The sequence below is a fragment of the Nematostella vectensis genome, chromosome 4, assembly GCF_932526225.1.
Source record: "Nematostella vectensis chromosome 4, jaNemVect1.1, whole genome shotgun sequence".
NCBI classification, from domain to species: Eukaryota; Metazoa; Cnidaria; class Anthozoa; order Actiniaria; family Edwardsiidae; genus Nematostella; species Nematostella vectensis.
The window spans coordinates 2,783,025-2,803,821 of NC_064037.1; the positions used below are offsets into that span (position 1 = coordinate 2,783,025).

The 20,797-nt window shown below is 41.5% G+C and overlaps 3 protein-coding genes, 1 long non-coding RNA gene and 1 pseudogene across 5 annotated transcripts; 2 read left to right on the plus strand and 3 right to left on the minus strand.

The window, feature by feature from the left end:
• Nucleotides 1-365: 365 nt before the first annotated feature.
• On the plus strand, nucleotides 366-16,799 carry LOC5511582 (40S ribosomal protein S21). Of its 2 annotated transcripts, none has more exons than XM_048726446.1 (6): nucleotides 366-374; nucleotides 14,449-14,510; nucleotides 15,923-15,986; nucleotides 16,287-16,355; nucleotides 16,584-16,639; nucleotides 16,749-16,799. In XM_048726446.1, the coding sequence occupies exons 2-6, from the start codon at nucleotides 14,461-14,463 to the stop codon at nucleotides 16,762-16,764; spliced, it is 255 nt and encodes an 84-aa protein (XP_048582403.1). In that variant the 5' UTR covers nucleotides 366-374; nucleotides 14,449-14,460; the 3' UTR covers nucleotides 16,765-16,799. The 2 variants fall into 2 exon arrangements, with proteins under 2 accessions (XP_048582403.1, XP_001631975.2); XM_001631925.3 differs by lacking the exon at nucleotides 366-374 and adding an exon at nucleotides 14,200-14,354.
• Nucleotides 6,886-9,982, minus strand: LOC116617863 (annotated as a pseudogene).
• LOC116617841 lies at nucleotides 11,461-13,154 on the minus strand. The gene has a single exon (XM_032380897.2). The coding sequence runs from the start codon at nucleotides 12,754-12,756 to the stop codon at nucleotides 12,100-12,102; it is 657 nt and encodes a 218-aa protein (XP_032236788.1). The 5' UTR covers nucleotides 12,757-13,154; the 3' UTR covers nucleotides 11,461-12,099.
• On the minus strand, nucleotides 16,800-19,267 carry LOC116617842. The gene is made up of 2 exons (XR_004295901.2): nucleotides 18,964-19,267; nucleotides 16,800-17,457 (listed from the first exon to the last, which is right to left on the minus strand). It is a non-coding gene; the product is annotated as an uncharacterized LOC116617842 (long non-coding RNA).
• A 247-nt stretch (nucleotides 19,268-19,514) lies between these two features.
• On the plus strand, nucleotides 19,515-20,658 carry LOC5511581. Its single transcript, XM_032380898.2, has one exon. It carries the CDS (start codon nucleotides 19,706-19,708, stop codon nucleotides 20,270-20,272), a length of 567 nt encoding a protein of 188 aa, XP_032236789.1. The 5' UTR covers nucleotides 19,515-19,705; the 3' UTR covers nucleotides 20,273-20,658.
• Nucleotides 20,659-20,797: the final 139 nt, after the last annotated feature.

The following is a 20,797-nucleotide window of genomic DNA, read 5'->3' on the forward strand; positions in this document are numbered from 1 at the left end:
GAAAGGCAAGCAAATCCTGAATTAAGCTTTGTTGTCGGTATTGGATATTTTCCGTCGTCTATGGACACCATAGAATCGTATTTTAGTAGCACTTGGAATTTTCTACAACATGCTGCTAAATTTCTCTGCTAAATGTCGGCATCTCGGCATTTCTCATTTACGAAAATTATATCACAGTAAATTGACTTCCTAGTGAGTTTAAAGTATTGTATATTCAGGCCAGTACCCAGGATTTTTCTTGGGGGGTGCGAAATCCAAAGAAGTGGACCTCATTTTTCCGGGGGGAGGGGGGGGAAGGGGAGGGAGTTCTCTGAGAACAAAAAAGGATCTTTTATGCCTTTGCAGCATGCCTTTGCAGTATCTCCACGGGAATTGTCGGATTTTTTTCCTTGCTTGTATACAAGCGTCACTGGGCGAGAGAAGTCTGGAGGCCTGGTTACTGTTATAAAAAAAGTTGGCGGTACGAAAGGAAAGGCAACTTGCCTTTAAATTTTAGCAGTCGATTACATATAAGATTAATAGGAAGTCCTGAAAATTTGAGCGTCGTTTCCGAGATATTCTAAATCAAAGTTGCGTTGCAAAGGAAAGGTGCAAATTCGTGTAATTTAATTAATAAGTGAAGGGCCGTGTGTTACGCACGTATTTTTATTTGATTTACTGGGAAGAATTCATTCATGTGAAAAATCTATAAGTGTTTTTATACCCAGCTAACTGAGGCTTTCTCTTTTTACCCTGCAAATAGCCACTGTTAAACAAAGGCTTTTCCCTAGTGTTTCTCGGGTATACTTTAGTCGCAGTTTTGGCGTTTGTACCGAGGAAAAGCTGAGAATACTAGGCCACAAATAAAACCGATCAACGGAAAAAACTCAGAGACGCGAATCGGCAATTAAAGTGCCTTAACAAAGTGAAATAAGAGCTCTGCTAGCATTGTACTTACCTTCTGTTTAACAAATTGTATTTAAATTGAACCGTAGATCGATGGACGTCGGTAAATGCTCAACATGTAAGACGTCTCTTGACAAATTTAGCTTATACATATTTTACAGCTGTGGTATATATTGCCCATAGCGGTCGCAGGTCGGTTCACACCTGATGTTTACAGAAGAATCTCTTGCGAAAACACAGTGAAACCACTAAAAGTTTACGGATGATCGATCTGACGATCGAGTGATATAGAAGTCCCCCGAATAACTTAAAATGTTTTGCAAGCATCTACCTTCTCTTCTACCTCAAGTGTTTAGTCTTCTACCTTCAACAAGCAGCAAATATTTTTATTTTTTTTTTGTCGTTTATTTTACATGAAAAAATCTATTGAACATGCGCACTTATTCGAAGAGATAGAGAAAGAAGAAACAATTTCTTACAATGGCCATCGGCTCCTTCTATTCCGGACTGATTTTCCCTTTATAAACACAAATAACGTTAGGCCGAACACATACAGCACATACCGAGATTTTTAAGATAATTTTCAATCATTCTCACGCTCGTAAGAGCTCAGGGACAAAAAGCTCAAATTTCAATGACACTGCGTTACACGGCGCCAATGGTCAACATGTTAATGAGTGCGTTACACGGCGCCAATATGTTAATGATTGCGTTACACGGCGCCAATGGGCAACATGTTAATGAATGCGTTACGCGGCGCAAATGGGCAACATATTAACGATTGCGTTACAAGGCGTCAATGGGCAACATGTTAATGAGTGCGTTACATGGCGCCAATATGTTAATGAATGCGTTACACGGCGCTAATGGGCAACATGTTAATGAGTGCGTTACACGGCGCCAAAGGGCAACATGTTAATGAGTACGTTACACGGCGCCAATATGTTAATGATTGCGTTACACGGCGCCAATGGGCAACATGTTAATGAATGCGTTACACGGCGCCAAAGGGCAACATGTTAATGAGTACGTTACACGGCGCCAATATGTTAATGAATGCGTTACACGGCGCCAATGGGCAACATGTTAATGAATGCGTTACACGGCGCAAATGGGCAACATGTTAATGAGTACGTTACACGGCGCCAATATGTTAATGAATGCGTTACACGGCGCCAATGGGCAACATGTTAATGAATGCGTTACACGGCGCAAATGGGCAACATGTTAATGAGTGCGTTACACGGCGCCAATAAGTTAATGATTGCGTTACACGGCGCAAATGGGCAACATGTTAATGAATGCGTTACACGGCGTTAATGGGCAACATGTTAATGAGTGCGTTACACGGCGCCAAAGGGCAACATGTTAATGAGTACGTTACACGGCGCCAATATGTTAATGATTGCGTTACACGGCGCCAATGGGCAACATGTTAATGAATGCGTTACACGGCGCCAAAGGGCAACATGTTAATGAGTACGTTACACGGCGCCAATATGTTAATGAATGCGTTACACGGCGCCAATGGGCAACATGTTAATGAATGCGTTACACGGCGCAAATGGGCAACATGTTAATGAGTACGTTACACGGCGCCAATATGTTAATGAATGCGTTACACGGCGCCAATGGGCAACATGTTAATGAATGCGTTACACGGCGCAAATGGGCAACATATTAACGATTGCGTTACAAGGCGTCAATGGGCAACATGTTAATGAGTGCGTTACATGGCGCCAATATGTTAATGAATGCGTTACACGGCGCTAATGGGCAACATGTTAATGAGTGCGTTACACGGCGCCAAAGGGCAACATGTTAATGAGTGCGTTACATGGCGCCAATATGTTAATGAATGCGTTACACGGCGCCAATGGGCAACATGTTAATGAGTACGTTACACGGCGCCAATAAGTTAATGATTGCGTTACACGGCGCAAATAGGCAACATGTTAATGAATGCGTTACACGGCGTTAATGGGCAACATGTTAATGAGTGCGTTACACGGCGCCAAAGGGCAACATGTTAATGAGTACGTTACACGGCGCCAATATGTTAATGATTGCGTTACACGGCGCCAATGGGCAACATGTTAATGAATGCGTTACACGGCGCCAAAGGGCAACATGTTAATGAGTACGTTACACGGCGCCAATATGTTAATGAATGCGTTACACGGCGCCAATGGGCAACATGTTAATGAATGCGTTACACGGCGCAAATGGGCAACATATTAACGATTGCGTTACAAGGCGTCAATGGGCAACATGTTAATGAGTGCGTTACATGGCGCCAATATGTTAATGAATGCGTTACACGGCGCTAATGGGCAACATGTTAATGAGTGCGTTACACGGCGCCAAAGGGCAACATGTTAATGAGTGCGTTACATGGCGCCAATATGTTAATGAATGCGTTACACGGCACCAATGGGCAACATGTTAATGAGTACGTTACACGGCGCCAATATGTTAATGATTGCGTTACACGGCGCCAATGGGCAACATGTTAATGAATGCGTTACACGGCGCTAATGGGCAACATGTTAATGACTGCGTTACACGGCGCCAATGGGCAACATGTTAATGACTGCGTTACAAGGCGCCAATGGGTAACATGTTAATGGGTGCGTTACACGGCGCCAAAGGGCAACATGTTAATGAGTACGTTACACGGCGCCAATATGTTAATGATTGCGTTACACGGCGCCAAGAGCCAAAATGTTAATGAGTGCGTTACACGGCGCTAATGGGCAACATGTTAATGAGTGCGTTACACGGCGCCAATATGTTAATGAATGCGTTATACGGTGCCAATGGGGACATGTTAATGAGTGCGTTACATGGCGACACTATGTTAATGAATGCGTTACACGGCGCTAATGGGCAACATATTAATGAGTGCGTTACAAGGCGCCAATATGTTAATGAATGCGTTACACGGTGCCAAACACGGTGCCAATGGGCAACATGTTAATGAGTGCGTTACATGGCGCCAATATGTTAATGAATGCGTTACACGGCGCTAATGGGCAACATATTAACGATTGCGTTACAAGGCGTCAATGGGCAACATGTTAATTAGTGCGTTACATGGCGCCAATATGTTAATGATTGCGTTACAAGGCGTCAATGGGCAACATGTTAATGAGTGCGTTACACGGCGCCAATGGGCAACATGTTAATGAGTGCGGTACATGGCGCCAATATGTTAATGAATGCGTTACACGGCGCCAATGGGCAACATGTTAATGAATGCGTTACACGGCGCTAATGGGCAACATGTTAATGACTGCGTTACACGGCGCCAATGGGCAACATGTTAATGACTGCGTCACAAGGCGCCACTATGTTAATGAGTGCGTTACAAGGCGCCAATGGGTAACATGTTAATGGGTGCGTTACACGGCGCCAGTGGGCAACATGTTAATGATTGTGCTGTCGGGAAGTGCACCAGAAAAAGACAAGTGAATAAATGAATGAATAAAAAATGATATAATAAAATATGTATCCGTCGTGTGCCGCCATGGATGGCTTGTGAATCTGAGGCATGATTATATCCCTGCCAAGCGAACGACTACATTACTAGAAAATGGAGTCTTAATCTTTAAACCAATAGAATAATGCGAGACAACACGATTGCAATATCGTAGGTGCAACCAAACACAACACATTTCTTCACTAAGCGTCTTTAGCAATTGAGACCATGCGGTGACTGAGACCTCAAGGCACCCACGGCGCACAGGTAGACCTCGATATTTTTCATCCTACGTCACAGCGATTTTGTGCATGGCGTAACCGACTAAGACAGGCCTAGGATCCTGGTTATTGCCTCCCCATTTATGCGCGGGTACCTCAGGTTAATTGTGTTATACAGTTAGTTTATTGGTTTTGTCACACACAAAAAAAAAGAATACTACGGTTTACAATAGGAAATAAACAAAATAAAGAAAATAAGAAACAATGTGACGGGAGAAGAAAACAGGGCGTAAGCCCCAATTGAAATTCTTTCCCAACAAATTACAAACAATAAGAATTCTAAAACGAAAATAAAAATTGAATTACATACATTTAAGATCTATGAAATTATGGAGGTTGGTAAAAGGCAAGTTTCTCTAAATAGTGAGTTGTCAGCTGATACCTGAAAGACGAAAGCGTAGTGCAAGATTTCATAAGTGAAGGAAGACTATTCCAAAGTTTGACAGTTCTAGGGAAATACGAATTCCTGTAATAATTTTGGTTGTGAGTGGAAAAAAGGCGGTAATTGTTAGGATGGTAATTTCGAGTATTGTATCGGGACGTGGCTGGAGAGAGAAGGCTAGCTAACTAATGCTCACGTCACCATTTTTTATTTTAAATAACAGAACTAGATCGGTTATGTCTCTTCGATATTCTAATGGAAGGAGCTTAAGAGTTTTTAGCCTTTCTGTGTATGAAACATCGGCGGGATAGTTCAAAATAAACTTGGATGCTCGACGCTGGACGTTCTCAATCAGAGCTTTGTGCTTGCCTGTCGAAGGCGACCAAATGCAAGAAGCATACTCCAGGTGGGGCCTAACAAGGGTGCAGTACAGCAGCTGTCTTGTAGTTGGGTCGAGGATGTCAGAACAGACCCGCTTCACTAGTCCAAGCACCCTGTTTGCTTTTGCGCACATAGGCTCGATGTGAGGACCCCAAGACAGGTCGTTAGTAATTGTAACGCCGAGGTCAGTCACCTGCGCTACTGGATCCAGGGTGCGACCGCATAGTTGGTAAGGGTACGGAGGACGCTTGGTAGAACGCTTCTTTGACATGTGCACCACTTTGCACTTAGATGCACTAAACTCCATGCCGTGCTCTAGACTCCAGCTGTACAGGGAGTCAAGGTCAGCCTGCAACGAGGTTGAAGAACTTGCAGTGTCTATAGAGCTGTAGAGCTTAGAATCATCAGCATAAAGAGCGATGTTTGAGCCTTGCTGCACGTAGTTAGGCATATCGTTGGCATATACTAGGAACATTAGGGGCCCAAGGATAGATCCTTGTGGGACCCCTGAGGTCACTGGCAGCCAAGAGGAGGACGCACCATCGAGGACAACACGCTGCCTCCTTCCCGTTAGGTAGGACACAAACCATTTCAGCAGGGAACCCGTGACTCCATACTGCTGCAGCTTGGAAATAAGCAGATGATGAGAGACCTTGTCAAAGGCCTTGGAAAGGTCTAGGTGAATGACATAAATGTCCTGTCCCCCTGCTAGTCTGTCTACGATGTCATGATAGACTTCAACAAGTTGCGTCACGGTGGATTTTCCCTTAAGGAATCCGTGTTGAAGCTGGTAAATATGGGGGGAAATAAAGTTGAAGCAGCGCTTGAAGACGCAGCGTTCAAGGACTTTTGACAGGATACACAGAAGAGAGATAGGCCTGTAGTTTTCTGCCAGGGTGGGGTCATCCTTCTTGAACACAGGTGTGACATTTGCGTCCTTCCAAAGCGCGGGAACGGATCCAAGAGACAGCGACAGATTAAACAACCGACATAACGATGGTGCGATTTGATGAGCGGTGTTTTTCAGCAGAATACCAGGGATTTGATCCGTTCCACAGGCTTTATGGGAGTCAAGATTTCGTAAGACATCCAGTACTTCAGGGACAGTGAGTTGGATAGAGCCCAGACCCAACAAGGGCTCACGGTTGTTAGGCTGGGCCCTAACAAATTCCTCGCTGGCGGATGGACTGAATATGTGGTGAAAATGTCTGTTTAACAGGTTAGCCATGTTCTTGGTATCTGTAACGAAGGCGTGGCCATCGCGAAAAAAATTCGGCGAAGGCTTGTTAGAAGTGCATGATTTTACGTATGTCCAGAAACGCTTTGGGTTGTCGGATATAACAGATTTTAGTTTTTCGGCGTGCTCTTTTTTCTTTTGGGAAAGCATGTGTTTTGCAGCGCGTCGAAGCTCATTATATTTTCTTTCGGCAGCCAGTGATCCGGTTTTGTTAGCTTTTTTATGCTGCGCATCCTTCTTTTTGAGCAAAGAACGCAGTTCGTGATCTATCCACGGGTAATCGCTCACATTCCTTGGTTTGGATTTTGGAATATGCTCGTTAACAGCGGCGAGAAATAGATCAGTCCAATTAGCGAGTGATGAATGTGATGAAATTTGGATGGGATACTCGTCAAAATTAAATCGAGAATGTTCCTTCCCCTTGTTGGAAAATCAATAAGCTGCCATAAATAGTTATCCTTTATAATTTTGCAGAAATAGTTTGTGAGGCAATCGCCGGTTTTAGCGGCTCCTGTCGTCCAGTCGATCTCAGAGAGATTGAAGTCGCCAATCACTATTAACTGATCGTATTTCGCTTTAGAAGCTAGGCGCAGAGTTTTCTTGAGTTGTTTTAGATACTCTAGGTCAGTGTCCTGCGGTCGGTAATAAATGATAGCCAGAATCTTGCGTCGTGAGTTAGGACGGAGCTCGCATGCTAAAAGTTCAGCGTCGGTTTCTAAATCACATCGACGGAGGCTCACGATACTGTTTTTGACCGCCAGGAACACTCCTCCTCCTCTACGGGACTGTCTGTCCCGTCTGTGGATGGTGTAGTCCGCGGAACTAGGGAATAATTCGCAGTCCAGATAATTTGGATTCAGCCAAGACTCCACACAGAATATTAAGTCCTTGCCAATGGAAAGTGCTTGGAGTTCGCTCCGTTTTTTAGCGACGCTCCTAGAATTCATATACAAGCATTTCACGGTGGTATAGCAATTACTTTTCCCTCTAGAGAACGCCCGTGGGCCAGGATGGGATGCAACATCTCCGCAGAGAAGCAGAAGCCCAACGAGGTAGCAGTTTGGTCTGGTGAAGTCTCGTCTTGGACGAAACAGGGAATGATGTTGATTCCCGAAATCAGGCCTATTAGAGAAACCCACTTTGCAAAATCTCCATATATAGAATGACGTCTCTTTGCCATTGCGATTAGCAATAGGTGGCTGAGCAAAAAGTAGCAAGGATCGTATAGCTAACAAAATGATGACAGAGCTCAGGGAGACGTAACTGGCCGCCATGATGATCAGCGGTACAGTTCGCTTGATAGCGTTGTTAGGGCCGAAATCTCCAGCCTAGCCGTAAAGCGTTAGCTGCCACACGGTGATTCAGCGCATGTCTGGAAGTATAGTCTCTTTTTTTGGCGTTTTCAGTTTGTATTAACAGATGGTTCGAACCCAACAATATGACAGATGATGATAAAAAGGAGAGTAGAGAGACCCACAATTCTTCCAATGACGCTCTCATTTGTCCAGCTTGTTGCTGGTTGGTATTTCAACGGTCCTTACACGGCAAAAAGGTCGAGTATTCTAACATATACCCCGAGCGCAGATTTAAGTAAGATTCGAAAGCTCCCTCTGTCTACCTTGCGTCTTGCTCCTAGGGGTAAATATTCGCGTGAATATACTAATATAATAAGGCTATAAATTAGCAACAAATAACACCTTTATATACACCGTGTGAAGACAGGCGGAAGATACGGGTATGCATCTAATCTTTACCACATGGAAAACAAGGTTAATGCATCGTGTCTTATTCCAACTGTCTTCCCCTAATCATAATCCACGGGTGAAAACCCGTGTTTTCCGCAATTTCCCCGGTAGTAAGATATGAGGTCGACTACGCGTCTTCGCAAATATTCTACAGTGTAAGATGGGGAATATTCCCAATGTCTTTACGAGCATATTCGCAAGTCTTCATAACCCCTCTTTGTTAACCCCTCTCTGGTTCGTTTTCGCATGTCTTCCCCTAATATTTATATTAGGATGCAGCACTTCATATCTCCTTCACGGTGTAAGCCTCGTTTTCGTGGTCTGAGTTGAGGCGACTCGATGACTCGGGTGGTTCACCATTAAAGCGAATATTCTCTGTAGTAATTGCAAATGAAACAGTAACTGTAGTTGCCCGACGTGGTACTCGGATCTTCGGGACACACCAATGAGTTATCGATTCCAAAATAGCAACCACAGCGCGCCGATATTGCGGCAATCGCCAAGCGTAAATACGGGTCTATAAGAAATTTTAGAACAAGTAAATTATTAGAAATGAAATCCAGAATTTTTGATGTGCGTATTTCCGTCTTTGTTCTGTTGGTCGTGTATAAGGTCAGGTACCACATGATGACCACCGGTAGAGAAGTCACCAAAAGGCAGCAGATCAGCAACAGATTCACTGTGATAAATCTCTTTTGCTTTGATTTCTCGGAAATGTTTCCATGAACTTGTGGGGAAGCACGTGACCGTCTTAGGGTATTTTTGGACCCTCGGCGCTGTCTCACGAATTAGACGTAAAGACAAACATAAGCTATCACAATCAGTACTGTGAGACCTGTCATGTGGTGGTAGAGATCAATTTGTACATATAGCCTTGGGGGTACCCCTAGAAACAGAAGAATCGAGAATAAGACCGAGTAGGCGACGATTGCGGCAACACAGATGCTCATACTTCGTACCGTGACTAACCAAAAACATCTGTAGGGAAACGTCACTACGACAAGGGTCAAGACTATCAAATAGAAGCAATTCATGGTTACCATGCCAACGACGGTAACGGCGATGACAATATGCGAATATGTCTGTGTTATTTCGTCCTTGCTGGATCTCACCAAGTAAATGTAAGAATACATTGGATCAATGAGAGCTCCCGTCAATAAGTCTGCGCACGCTAAAGCAGCTATCAAAACAGTCAAGGGCTTACGAAATTCTCCTGAAGGGTTTTTGTAGATGGCACGAAGTAGAAAACCATTTGCTAAAATTGTAATGACACTAATAAACACAATGGAAATCCCGAAACCATATTGAAGCTCTTTGAAGATTTCATCAGTCGTCCCCTCCATAGTCAAAGTCTCATTTGACGGAAATATCTTTCTCGACGAACCCGATGTATTCAACGAAAAAGGAAAAAGGGCTTCCATTTCAGCAAAATTTGCCAACACTGTTTAGCTTTCTCTCTCTCATTTCCTTGTGAAGTATTGGCTTTCTTCCATTAGGGTTCAATGACAGAAAACAAAAGCAACACAGGTAAAATGGGATAGAAAAACTGAGATTTTCTTCCTCTGTGCAAAGTGTGTGTTTGACGCTAAACTCGTGGTTTTCAACTGTTTTTACTTGGGTGACAAACATTTTCATGTTTGTGCAGCTTACACCACCAAGCTAATCATAAATTAACGATTAGAGGTAATCTCTGAAACGTCAATGAGTCAATTCAAAGAATAGAAACACAGTTTTGCAAACTGGTAAAGCTTTGAAATCTTGAAATTGCCTTATAAAGATCACAGTAGTCGAGGAATGAAGATTAAACCTCAGAATTGACTATCGAAAATTTGTTCTTGTACAATAACCCCCTCGTCGCACTTGTTGTTGTAGGTGCTACATGTATCGGACTATACAGAGGACGTGAATTCGCTTGGAGGCAACAGCGCAACTATTCTTAAAACATTGTGATGACATTTATAGCGTAAAAACAAAGATGAATCAATTGAGGGGCCCCGAATGGTCCCCCGAAATGTTGATGTGCTCGCAGTTTTCGGCTAATGCTCGCGCAGTTTTTTCGCCGTGCTCGCATTGTATTTTTTTCGATGTGCTCGCTGCTCGATTTATTCAACAACTAAACATGCTCGGTCTCGCATAAAAAACGGGGTGCTCGCAAATGCTCGCCAAAGACCATTCGGGGGCCCTCAATTGCAAAGTTTGCAAGGTCTGTTTTTAGCCGACTTCTCATGTGGCTACAAGTTGGAGCATTGATAAGTGTTTCTGTAAATCTACGAAAAAATCCATCGCGCAGATTTTGCCTCATAGCTTGTATAAAACTTTTTAATAAACGTCATCTGATAAAGCAAGGCTTATCGATAAAGGTGCGAAATCGCTCTTAAAATAAAACTGCGAAATCGCTCTTACAATATGAGCTGTTGAGGCAAAACAATTGTAGCCGGCCACCTTAAAATAATTAACAAATAAGAACGGCCCAGCCTCAACTGAAAATTAGATGTTTAAAGAAAAAAAATTGAGTGTATTTCATGGTCGTTACTCGAAAGACCCCTAAAGCAATCGGTTATAACTTTGCAACATTTAATGAAGAAAATTAAAACTTATTGACTTCCTTCCCAAATACACGATTTTCAATTTCCAGTTTGATTAGAATAGCTTCCGGATCTTCTTGACTATTTTAAAAAGCGGTGATTTGACCAAGATTTGGTCGGGTCAATCAATTTATAATCAAAACAAGTGGAGACCTAAGGGGGAAAGTACTAGCCGCGGCCACGTGTAAAATTATTTCTACAATAAAAAGTTAGAATCCTCGTCATCTTGGCTAATACAATAATACCACAAAACAGGACCCGACCTTATATCATTTATTTGATGTAAAATAACTCAATAATAACATATAATCACCATGAGCTTTCAAATACAACTAATGTCCCTTTTTTGAAAATTAGAAAATGTTTTGCTCCGCCTTTTTGTCAGGGGCATTTACGAAATATATGAATATTAAAAAAATTCTATTTCTATTTTCATTTAGTGAAATCCCTAGAGGTCAAATCACAGATAAAAAAATATACTGATTGAAGATTTTAAATTATGGTTTAATTTTCTAAAATAATAACTATTCATAAATAACAATCCATATGATTTCTTTGATCAATATTCTTATATTATAAATTTCTCGTTTAATATTTAACATATTTGTTTCTTCCTTGAGTCCCAGTGGCATAGGAGAACATGGCGCCAGTCTTGCGTTGGGGACAAACACAATTCAATATAAAATCATCGCTTGGCACATTTTATATGTAAAAACATGATGACCAAAGATAACGCACTCACGTGCCACCGGGACTCGCGGAAAATAAATTCATTTTATAAAGGTCTGGAACTCGGTCTGGAACTAAAATGTTTTTACATCAGATCTTGAGAAACGAAAGCTACATAATTAAAAAAAATAAATTTCATCTCCGAAAAGCTGAAGTAAATTTAGCTTAGCTTTGCCTTGATGGAGAAAGGAATATCTTAGAGATCAAAGTATTTCATCGATCGCGTGACTTTGATAACAGAGCGTGACAGAGTCGATTATGTCTCGCACTAAAAGTGAGAAATATTATTCTTCCACGATAGAGAGAACACCATTCAAATCACCAGTCTCAATCTAAACATGTTATTTGTCTATTAAAAGCAACTGTTTGTGTTATTCCGTCTGTTTTGAGCGTCTAGCTTTCTTGTAGCGCAGAATATTTACGCTGGGCTTTAATGCGAAGGGAGTGAAATCGTCCCCGCTTGAAGGATGATTTAGAATTCTCCCGCATTGATTTACTTCTCTGGAATTGCTTATACGGTTCGATTTGATTATCACTTTCAGTCTCGTGTAATTCGGGCGTTATAAGGTTCAATGTACTTATATTTTCGTGTGCTAAGGCCAATCTATTGGTAATTTTCGCAGAAGGTTCGACCAAGCCGTATTCATCAATAGTATGCCTAAGCACACGCATCCAGGTACAACACGACTCTGCCGAGCTTGCCTTGAACAGATGAATTCCTCGCTTCGTCTTCAACGCAAACTTTAGGCATCCTTTCTCTAATATCCTGGTGAGCAGCCCAGAGTCTCCTTTATTGTAATTCACAGATTTATCCATTGGAGATATACTCCAAAATCCTGGCTTTTTGTTTTGTGTACCAAAGACGGCACACGAAGTACCATGTGTTAGCTCGATACTGCCGGCAAACTTCGCATCACTAGAGTTGAAAAATAACAGACTGTGCTCTCTAAGCACGACCCAGTACTCTTTCCATGTGTTCTTCCTGAGTTTTTTTCTAAGGTAATCCTTGTATAGAGGCTCTACATCAATATTCAACGACTGTACGTTCATCTTGAATCGTAGAGTAATTCCGTGTCTGCCTTCATTTCCCGTGAATTATCAAAGTTGCGCTTGGCGATAATTCGACGATGAAACACGCAACCGGCCTCAAGTCTAGCTATTAATTCGCTATGTAAGCAGATCTAAAGGCATGATCTGCCGATTCGTAGGCCCATTAGTTCGCTCCGTCCGCGCCAGTTCAACGGCATATCGTTTTACAAGATATCCATCGTCTCACGCCAGCTGACAGTGACGTGATGTTTTGTTGTAAGCAAGACCGGAGCGTGACCCATTACGACAAAAAGCCATAATACCAGCCGCATTAACCGCGGTAATGTATTAGGACTAGTTAAAATTGCTGTAATGAGCAATCCTTGTGCTTTACCACACGCAGTTTTAGAGTAGAATTGAGTACGTACATCTGTTGTTATGGAAACAGTCAATAATATCTACCTGCTAATGCTAAATCATAGATGATATCATCCTTACTATAAAATATAGAGCGTCAAGTGGTCTTTGCAAGGGGATTTTTAGGTGGAATACGTTTGCAATGGGAGCATTCGGAAATCCCCCAGTAGGATAACAGGGCCATACCTGCCTCGTTTTCAGCCAGGTGTGGGTGGAATGAAACGTAGGGCCGAGAATAACAAATGTAGGAAAACAAAGTCAGCATCAAATTAGTTTTATTCTAGCTTGTGATGTAGTTAATTTTTTCCTTAGTCAACATACTTTGTCATTATGCTGTACTGTTTAGTATACAGTGTTTGCACAGGTAAATTAGGCTATCAATTACGACGAGTTGATTATCAAATTCATTATGCCATATATTGGGTGCTTAGGGTGACTAATCCTAACGGCGCTGGTCACCTAAATCCAGTATAACTACCTACTCGTGGTGCACCTGTTTTAGACAAAATGTTATACTTGGGACCGAGTAAGGGACGGTATATTCCCTTCTGGGTAGGTGGAGCTCGTTAGCCTTGGTTGGCAGTCCACCTAGGGGAAGGAAAACCCTGATTCCAAACCTCCGCTGCCTTGCGGCTATACCCGTTGTGGGAAAGGCTAAGGGAGCAAACCCCTACAGAAAACCCGGAGTGGAGCCCCGTTAGGCAGCCTGTCCTATCAGTCGCTGGCAACTCCTGCAGTCGACCTGGTACCAAACGTATTGGCTATGTCTTTCCTTTGGACCCTATCAGCAAGACCAAGAGGGGGATTCTGGGAGTTGGGCAAACCAGTCTCTCCATATTTTATGCCCAGGCTAGCGCCTGGAAAGAAATGTCAACTTTCATCGCGCTGATGTCATGGACACTGACTGTCCGAAGACTGCCTACTACTACTACTACTACTACTACTACTACTACTACTACTATGCCATATTAGAGTTTCGGGGTGAAGTGCGGTCCCTTCTGGTATATACAATACGAACAAGTTGTAACAAGTTTTTTTATGACAGAGCAGGTATCATGATAAGTTATGGAGATATATTTGGGTTACCTGTGGAAAAATACTGGGTACTAGCCACGGCCCCGCTGATTGCCGGGATGGTGCACGCTGGCTTTCTCTTTTCCGCCATCTTGCTTACGGCTGTTACCTCCGAGGCAACGTGAATTGTAAGTGCTATAACACATATAAAATACACCAAGACTTGTTTTTGTTGGCCTCAAATTGTAAAATAGTTATTTATTTTCCTGTATCTTTTTGTAGAATCGATCAAACATGCAGAACGAAGCCGGAGAAAACGTGGATATGTACATCCCACGAAAATGGTAGGAATGGAACATTTGCACGTGGACTTAGATCCGTTCGACCTCGTATAGATAAATCACTTGGTTTAATGGCTCATGAAACTCGACCAATTTTACACTTATGATTAAACTAGTGTCACTATATGTGACTTATAATTGTTACAAGAAAGCTTCCTATCTGCGAAGCATTGATATTGTACCTGAGAGCCTGGAGCGTATGCCCAAATACTAGATGCCCGAAAGTTTTATAATTTTGTGAAAAATAATTATAAGGATTATATTAATCATTCTAAAGCCGTTAGCTTTGCTAAGAACTTGGAAGCAGTTGATGTACTAAAGCAATTTTATGAAACTAAATATGAAATTTTCAAACATATTTTAAGCTAAAAAAACAGAGACAAGAACACTGAAAAGGACAATTTATTCTCCTATCTTGATGAGATTAGGAGCTTACAAACAACTCTGTGAACAACACTAAAAAAAGCAGCCAAATAAAGCTAATGTTGAATGTGACAGCCAAGGAAATCAAGAACACTCTGGTAGTTATAAACCAAATAACACAAACAAATAAATAAATTTAGATGGAGTAGAAAGTGGTACAGAGAGCGAGTTCTTTATATGCTTTTAATGGCTGTAAAGTTGATTTTGAAAGTTCCTGTACAAGACAGTAAGAATGCATACAGCAACTCAATCAATGTTTAAAGTTTACTTAGATATATAATGCAAATACAGTTTTGAACAGTCAAGGATTATAAAAATTACTTATATTAACAAAACTAGCCTGTAATTTGTTAACCATTATATAGAAAAAAAAGGAGCACACAGCAAAGTTGTTATCTGCCTACCATTTTGTTTATACATGCCATGGAAAGCCAATTCAAGTGATGATTCATCTAGCAGAATGGTTGCCTGAGAAGTTGTTGAATTTGAATCATATCATCTTACATTTCACAGCATTGAGAACTAGGGCCTAAAGCAATGATGAACACTGAATAAGCCAAGGAAAACTTTTAAGGTTTAATTCCTTTTTCTTTGGAATGATAATTTTTTATTCTATTACAACCAATAGGCCACTAAATACAGTTAATTATAAGTATGACTTTTTCCAATATACGTCAATACATTTTTCGTTGATTGTCCCAGAGTGTTTTTGTCTTCCTGTCTTTGTTGAATCAATTGATAAGTTAGTTGATATTTGCACGAAAGCATTTTTCTCACCAGGAAGTTTTTAAATAGTCATAATAAATTATTTTTTGATATTGTATCCTTAGTCTGTACCAAGAATGACCAGACCTCTGTCTTCTCTGCAGGCTCAAGGCCCATGCACTTAGTTAATTATTCTTAAAAAAAGTAGCTACCATTTGCTTTGCAAGCTTACTGAAAGTCATCTAATGTTTACTTTAAAGCTAATGACTGTTTCTTAATATTTGCAGCTCTGTGACCAACAGCATCATCTCTGCTAAGGATCATGCCTCTGTACAGCTTAATGTTGGTGAGGTGAGTATCCAACTTACTTGAGTCATGCCAATCTAGACATTTGTATGACAACAGGATTTGTTTGAGCGTTTTTGATAAAATACACAATTCACTGTATGGGTGCTAATGTGAGCCTACTCTATTGTACAGTGGGTTGCTCACTTCCAGTTCTAAAAGTTTGTTCCTTTTTTGACAAAGTTGGGGGTTTACACTATGGGCAATTTTGAAGGAATATTATGAATTATGAACTTGATGTGAATAATACATACATACATGTATCAATGTAATGCTATCTCAACATTTCTGACTGTTCTTTTCAAGATTGATGAAACAGGGAGGTTCACTGGTAACTCCACCACATATGCACTGTGTGGATTCCTCAGGAAACAGGTACAGTTGTTCTCTCACTAGCTTTAAAAATAATCTGTTGTTGTTGAAAATATGGTTTACAGGTAGTATAAATGAATATCTGCATGAGTTTATTAGCCCTTTGGCATAGCACAGTACCAGGTACACAAAACTTTGGCGAGGTGTGAATATGGGAAGGGTGTAGGAATACTTCCTTTTGGTGCTTGAAGGTGTTTTACTTTTTGATGATGAACTTGGCCATTACTTTAGGGTGAGGCAGACGACTCGCTCACACAGATTGCAAGGAGGGATGGCATTATCTCTAAGTAAGTTTGTATTGATATTAATTTCCCTTTCTTTTTGTCTTTCTTCATTTGCAAATATTTATATCTTTTTTTGGATGACCTAACAGATATGTTTGCTCTTATCTTGCAGGACATACAACATGTAAATGTTCTATCAATAAACATGTGAATTTACCATAAATTTGTGTTCTGTTTTTATTTATAATTAGCTTTTGTCAATCATGACCCACCAAAAGTACACAAGATAGTACTGTATTTACTCGAATAAGCGCCCCAGCAATTATTAAATTTTTTCGACTCTCACATGGGGTGCTTGCGAGGGAGACACATTCAAAAGGAGGAGCTTCGCACAAAAAGGCCGAACGTTTTTTTTTTTTTTTCTTTTGATTAATCAGTTTTATACTACTACAACCGTTTCTCTGTCTCTATATTCGTACTTCTTGGAGCAGGTTTTCATCTATCGAAAAAAAATTGCCTCTTTCTTGTCCAGAGTCTATGTGCTCCAGTGCGGAAGAATGTGTTTTGAATATGAACAGCAATAGATTATGATATTTACTAGGGTAAGGGGGGGGCATTCAAGGATTAATACTTTTGGTTTAAAGGGGGCGCTTATTGGAGTAAATACGGTATGCATGTCGCTGCTCATCCTTCCTTTAAACAGTAATTGTTACGGTTAACCGTCCCGCTTATACAAGACCAGGCGATAAATAATTTCAATTCGAGGACGGATATACGTGGCCATCAGTACATGGCGCGTGATAAATGTTTCTCCAGATCAGCTCGTGAGACAACATGAAGAAATGAGGTTCTTTAAGGGTCAAACTTTGATGTACATCCGTCTGAAAAAGAAAGGGGATTACCACTAATTTGTCTCCTTTTTTGAATTCTAGAAGACTCTTTCATTAGACGAACAAATGATACATCTGAATCAAGATTTAAGATAAGGGTTGTCAAATTATACTTAGTGTTATTGAGTTACACCTTTTAAGTGCTTTTTAGATAAAGCGAACGCAAAGTAACAGTCATCCTTAACAGATTAACAAAGCTGAATTGACATATTTTTATCATTTTTTTATTATTTTATGGATATTAGCTCGAGCTATGATGCACAAGTAAAAGAGTCTGATTTCTGTATTTATTCATCAGTAACACAGCAACTAGTAAGTAAAAAGACGGGACGTTTTTCCAATAATTTGATCACCATGAAATATGTGAGGGGAATATGACAAAAAGAAACGCGCGGCGCGCGCATCGGTGACTTGTTTTCTTGTCGAATCCAAACGTTTATCTTACACGGCCAGCTCCACGGTGCAGTGATTATTTTGAGTGTTAGTGTAATGGCAAGGACTTATACTGAGTGTGCGGAAATGTCGCCGATCGCTCTCCAGATAAGGTTATTAGTGCGACCCCATTCAACCCGACCTCAACCAACATAAGGACTCAATGCATCCCAAATGGCACCAGCATTCTTTAAACAGGGCGTGACCTTAATGTATTGTTCAATTTTTGGTGGGGGAGGGGACAAAGAGAACCGACAGAGAGCCAAGGAGGGGGATGACCTTGGTCTCCTGGCTACGATCCTGAGAAATGTGATTAAAAAGGAAATCACACTAATTCCTGTTGTATGCAATATCCGAAGAAAACCCAAAAAGCGCACAGTCTGAATTGGGTCTAAAGTTCTTCATAATTTCATAGTTTTTTTTTTTTTTTGCAAAAGCCAGCCACAGTAGCCAAATATCGAGATATCTTTCTTGTCAAAAATTTCTCTACAGCGTTGGGCATTTCCATATTTGCGCGCCATCTAAAAGCCAGCGACAAGTGCATCAATCAGAGTAGCCAAATAGCCGTGTTTCTTTACCGGAGTATAAGAGATGGTTTACCTAACCCCATTTCCAGACCCCCCTGCTCTGTTGCAGAATTGGTTTTGCTTAACTTAACATGTAAGAGGACCAGAAGACAATCTCGAGACCCGTCAACCCTTCTGAACCGAGTCCTCCCCTTCCTCCTTGTTCGTCTTTTAAAAACCTGGCTTTTTATTTATGGAGATAGTAGTATGATTCTTGCGCTACAAGGATGACAACGCTAAATAGTGCTGATTTCGCCCCGCACAGTCACGTCAGGCGCGTTCCAGGTTTCTGTCTTCAGTGCAGGACTTGGCCGCATAACCAAAGGCGCATTAATATACTATCTCTCATCCATGTAAACCGCGTGGAAGCACAGTGCGCCTTAATAGCAAAGATAAATTTATTATGTTGAGCATTCGAAATGCGCGATCTGCGCGTTCTTTAAGGTCCCCTCATGGCCATACATTTAGCTAATTACATTCGACTTTAACTTGACCTCACCAGTTTTGCATACCGCGTCGTTTTTTCGGGGTTATTTTCCCAGTTTTCTGCCAGTTGATACCTGGGCATGTTTGTATATGTTAGAGTTGCATCAGATCTGTAATCAGATTTGTAATTTGTTCTCATCACATGTGAGTATATGGTCTCCTATAAACTGTAACGCATAACCCCCCACCGCGTGTGTGTTTTTTATATGTAGAATAAACAATATAAACATCTGTGCGAAGGATCGCAGAGAGTAAGCACAGAATATTAGTAATTTCTAAGGCTGAAATTTTAGTTAAAGTCAGCTGTCATTATTTTCCTTTCCTCTGCATGGTTTTGTGTAAAAACACACACACAAAACGTGCTTTGGTTATCAGGTCCACTTGACTTGTGCAGGAGTCGCCGAGGAAACGCGTTAATTTGAGAATGCCGCCATCGGGTCGCGCAGGGCGTTGAGACGAAGTGCCAACCGCTAAGAGGAATGCCGCTGACGTGCCTTAATTACGGTTATTATTAAGGTTAGGGTCAAACGGAGGGTTATATTTATGTAGGGTAAATAAAACTGCAGCAATTTGGGACCGGCGACCGGAGATTTAACACTGCGCTTCCTTACAAAGTTCGGGGGTGCTGTAAATCTTAATGGTCAGCCGGTTAAAAAAGTCGAAATCCCCGAAAACGAAAAAGTAAAAGCTGATAACTGCGAGCTAGACTACCAAATTGCGAGTAAAGTGCGAATCTAGGACTTAAAAATAAAAGCATGCCTCAGCTAAAACTAAAACAAGAAGTCCCTAACGATAACAAACGAGACGGCAAGATGTTTTATCTTCGCAAAGAAGCCATTACAGCGAAGAAAAAAAAGGGAATCACGACGGGGGAAGACCACAAAGAAGAGAAAAACGAAAAGGTGAACAGTGACGAATACAGAAACAGACACAATAGCCAGAGCTCACCCGAGACCGTGAACCCGCGAAGAAACAGTAGCAAGGACAGTGTACAGGGTAGGAAGCTCCCAAAACGAGAGGCTCCAAAAGCGACCACAACTAGTTACATTTCAATCAAGGACCCGCTTCGATCCACGCCACCAGAACGGTACAGCGAACGAGGCTCATTCATACTGCACGAAGCGGTGGCCAGCGGTCTGTTAGACTTTGCTGAAATACTGATCAACGCGGGCGCTGAAGTGACGGAGCTAACGCCAAATGGACTCACACCGCTTGAGGTTGCAGTTTTGGCGGGAAACTTCGACGCGGCCGCGCTATTGTTGAAGTACGGGGCCCCTGTGGCGCCGATACGAAACGGTGCTCCAACATCAGTGAAGATGTAATTGGATGGTTTATGAACCTCCCAGTTTATAATTTACTCAGTGGTATTGGCTTACTTAACAAGTAAGGAAGGGAGTTGATTATAAGTAACGTACTTGGTATTGAAAGTGCTTTCACTGAATCCGAGTGAACCGACGTACTCAGTTTGTATGTAACACCAGTCAAACAGGTCATGCAGGAATGACAGGCTGTGCAACCAACAGCATATCAGGCTATGTCAATTGATAAACCTCTCAACAGTGGTTTGGAGTTGCTTTAGTTGCGTTAGAACGCATATTTTTACAAGAAGTTGTTCAAATTTATCAACGATCTTTATGGCAAATTACATATATTGTATAATTGCATAACTTTTACTTTAAAACGAAAATCAAGTTATCGAACATAAAAATATTTACCCGGCCCTTCTTTCAAATACCTAATAGTTCGTCACTTTTGCAAGCTTTAATTGCGACACAATTGGCTTTTTGCCCAATTTCTTGAGTAACCGGAAAACTGGACACAGGGCACCCTAGAAGTAAGCAAGACGT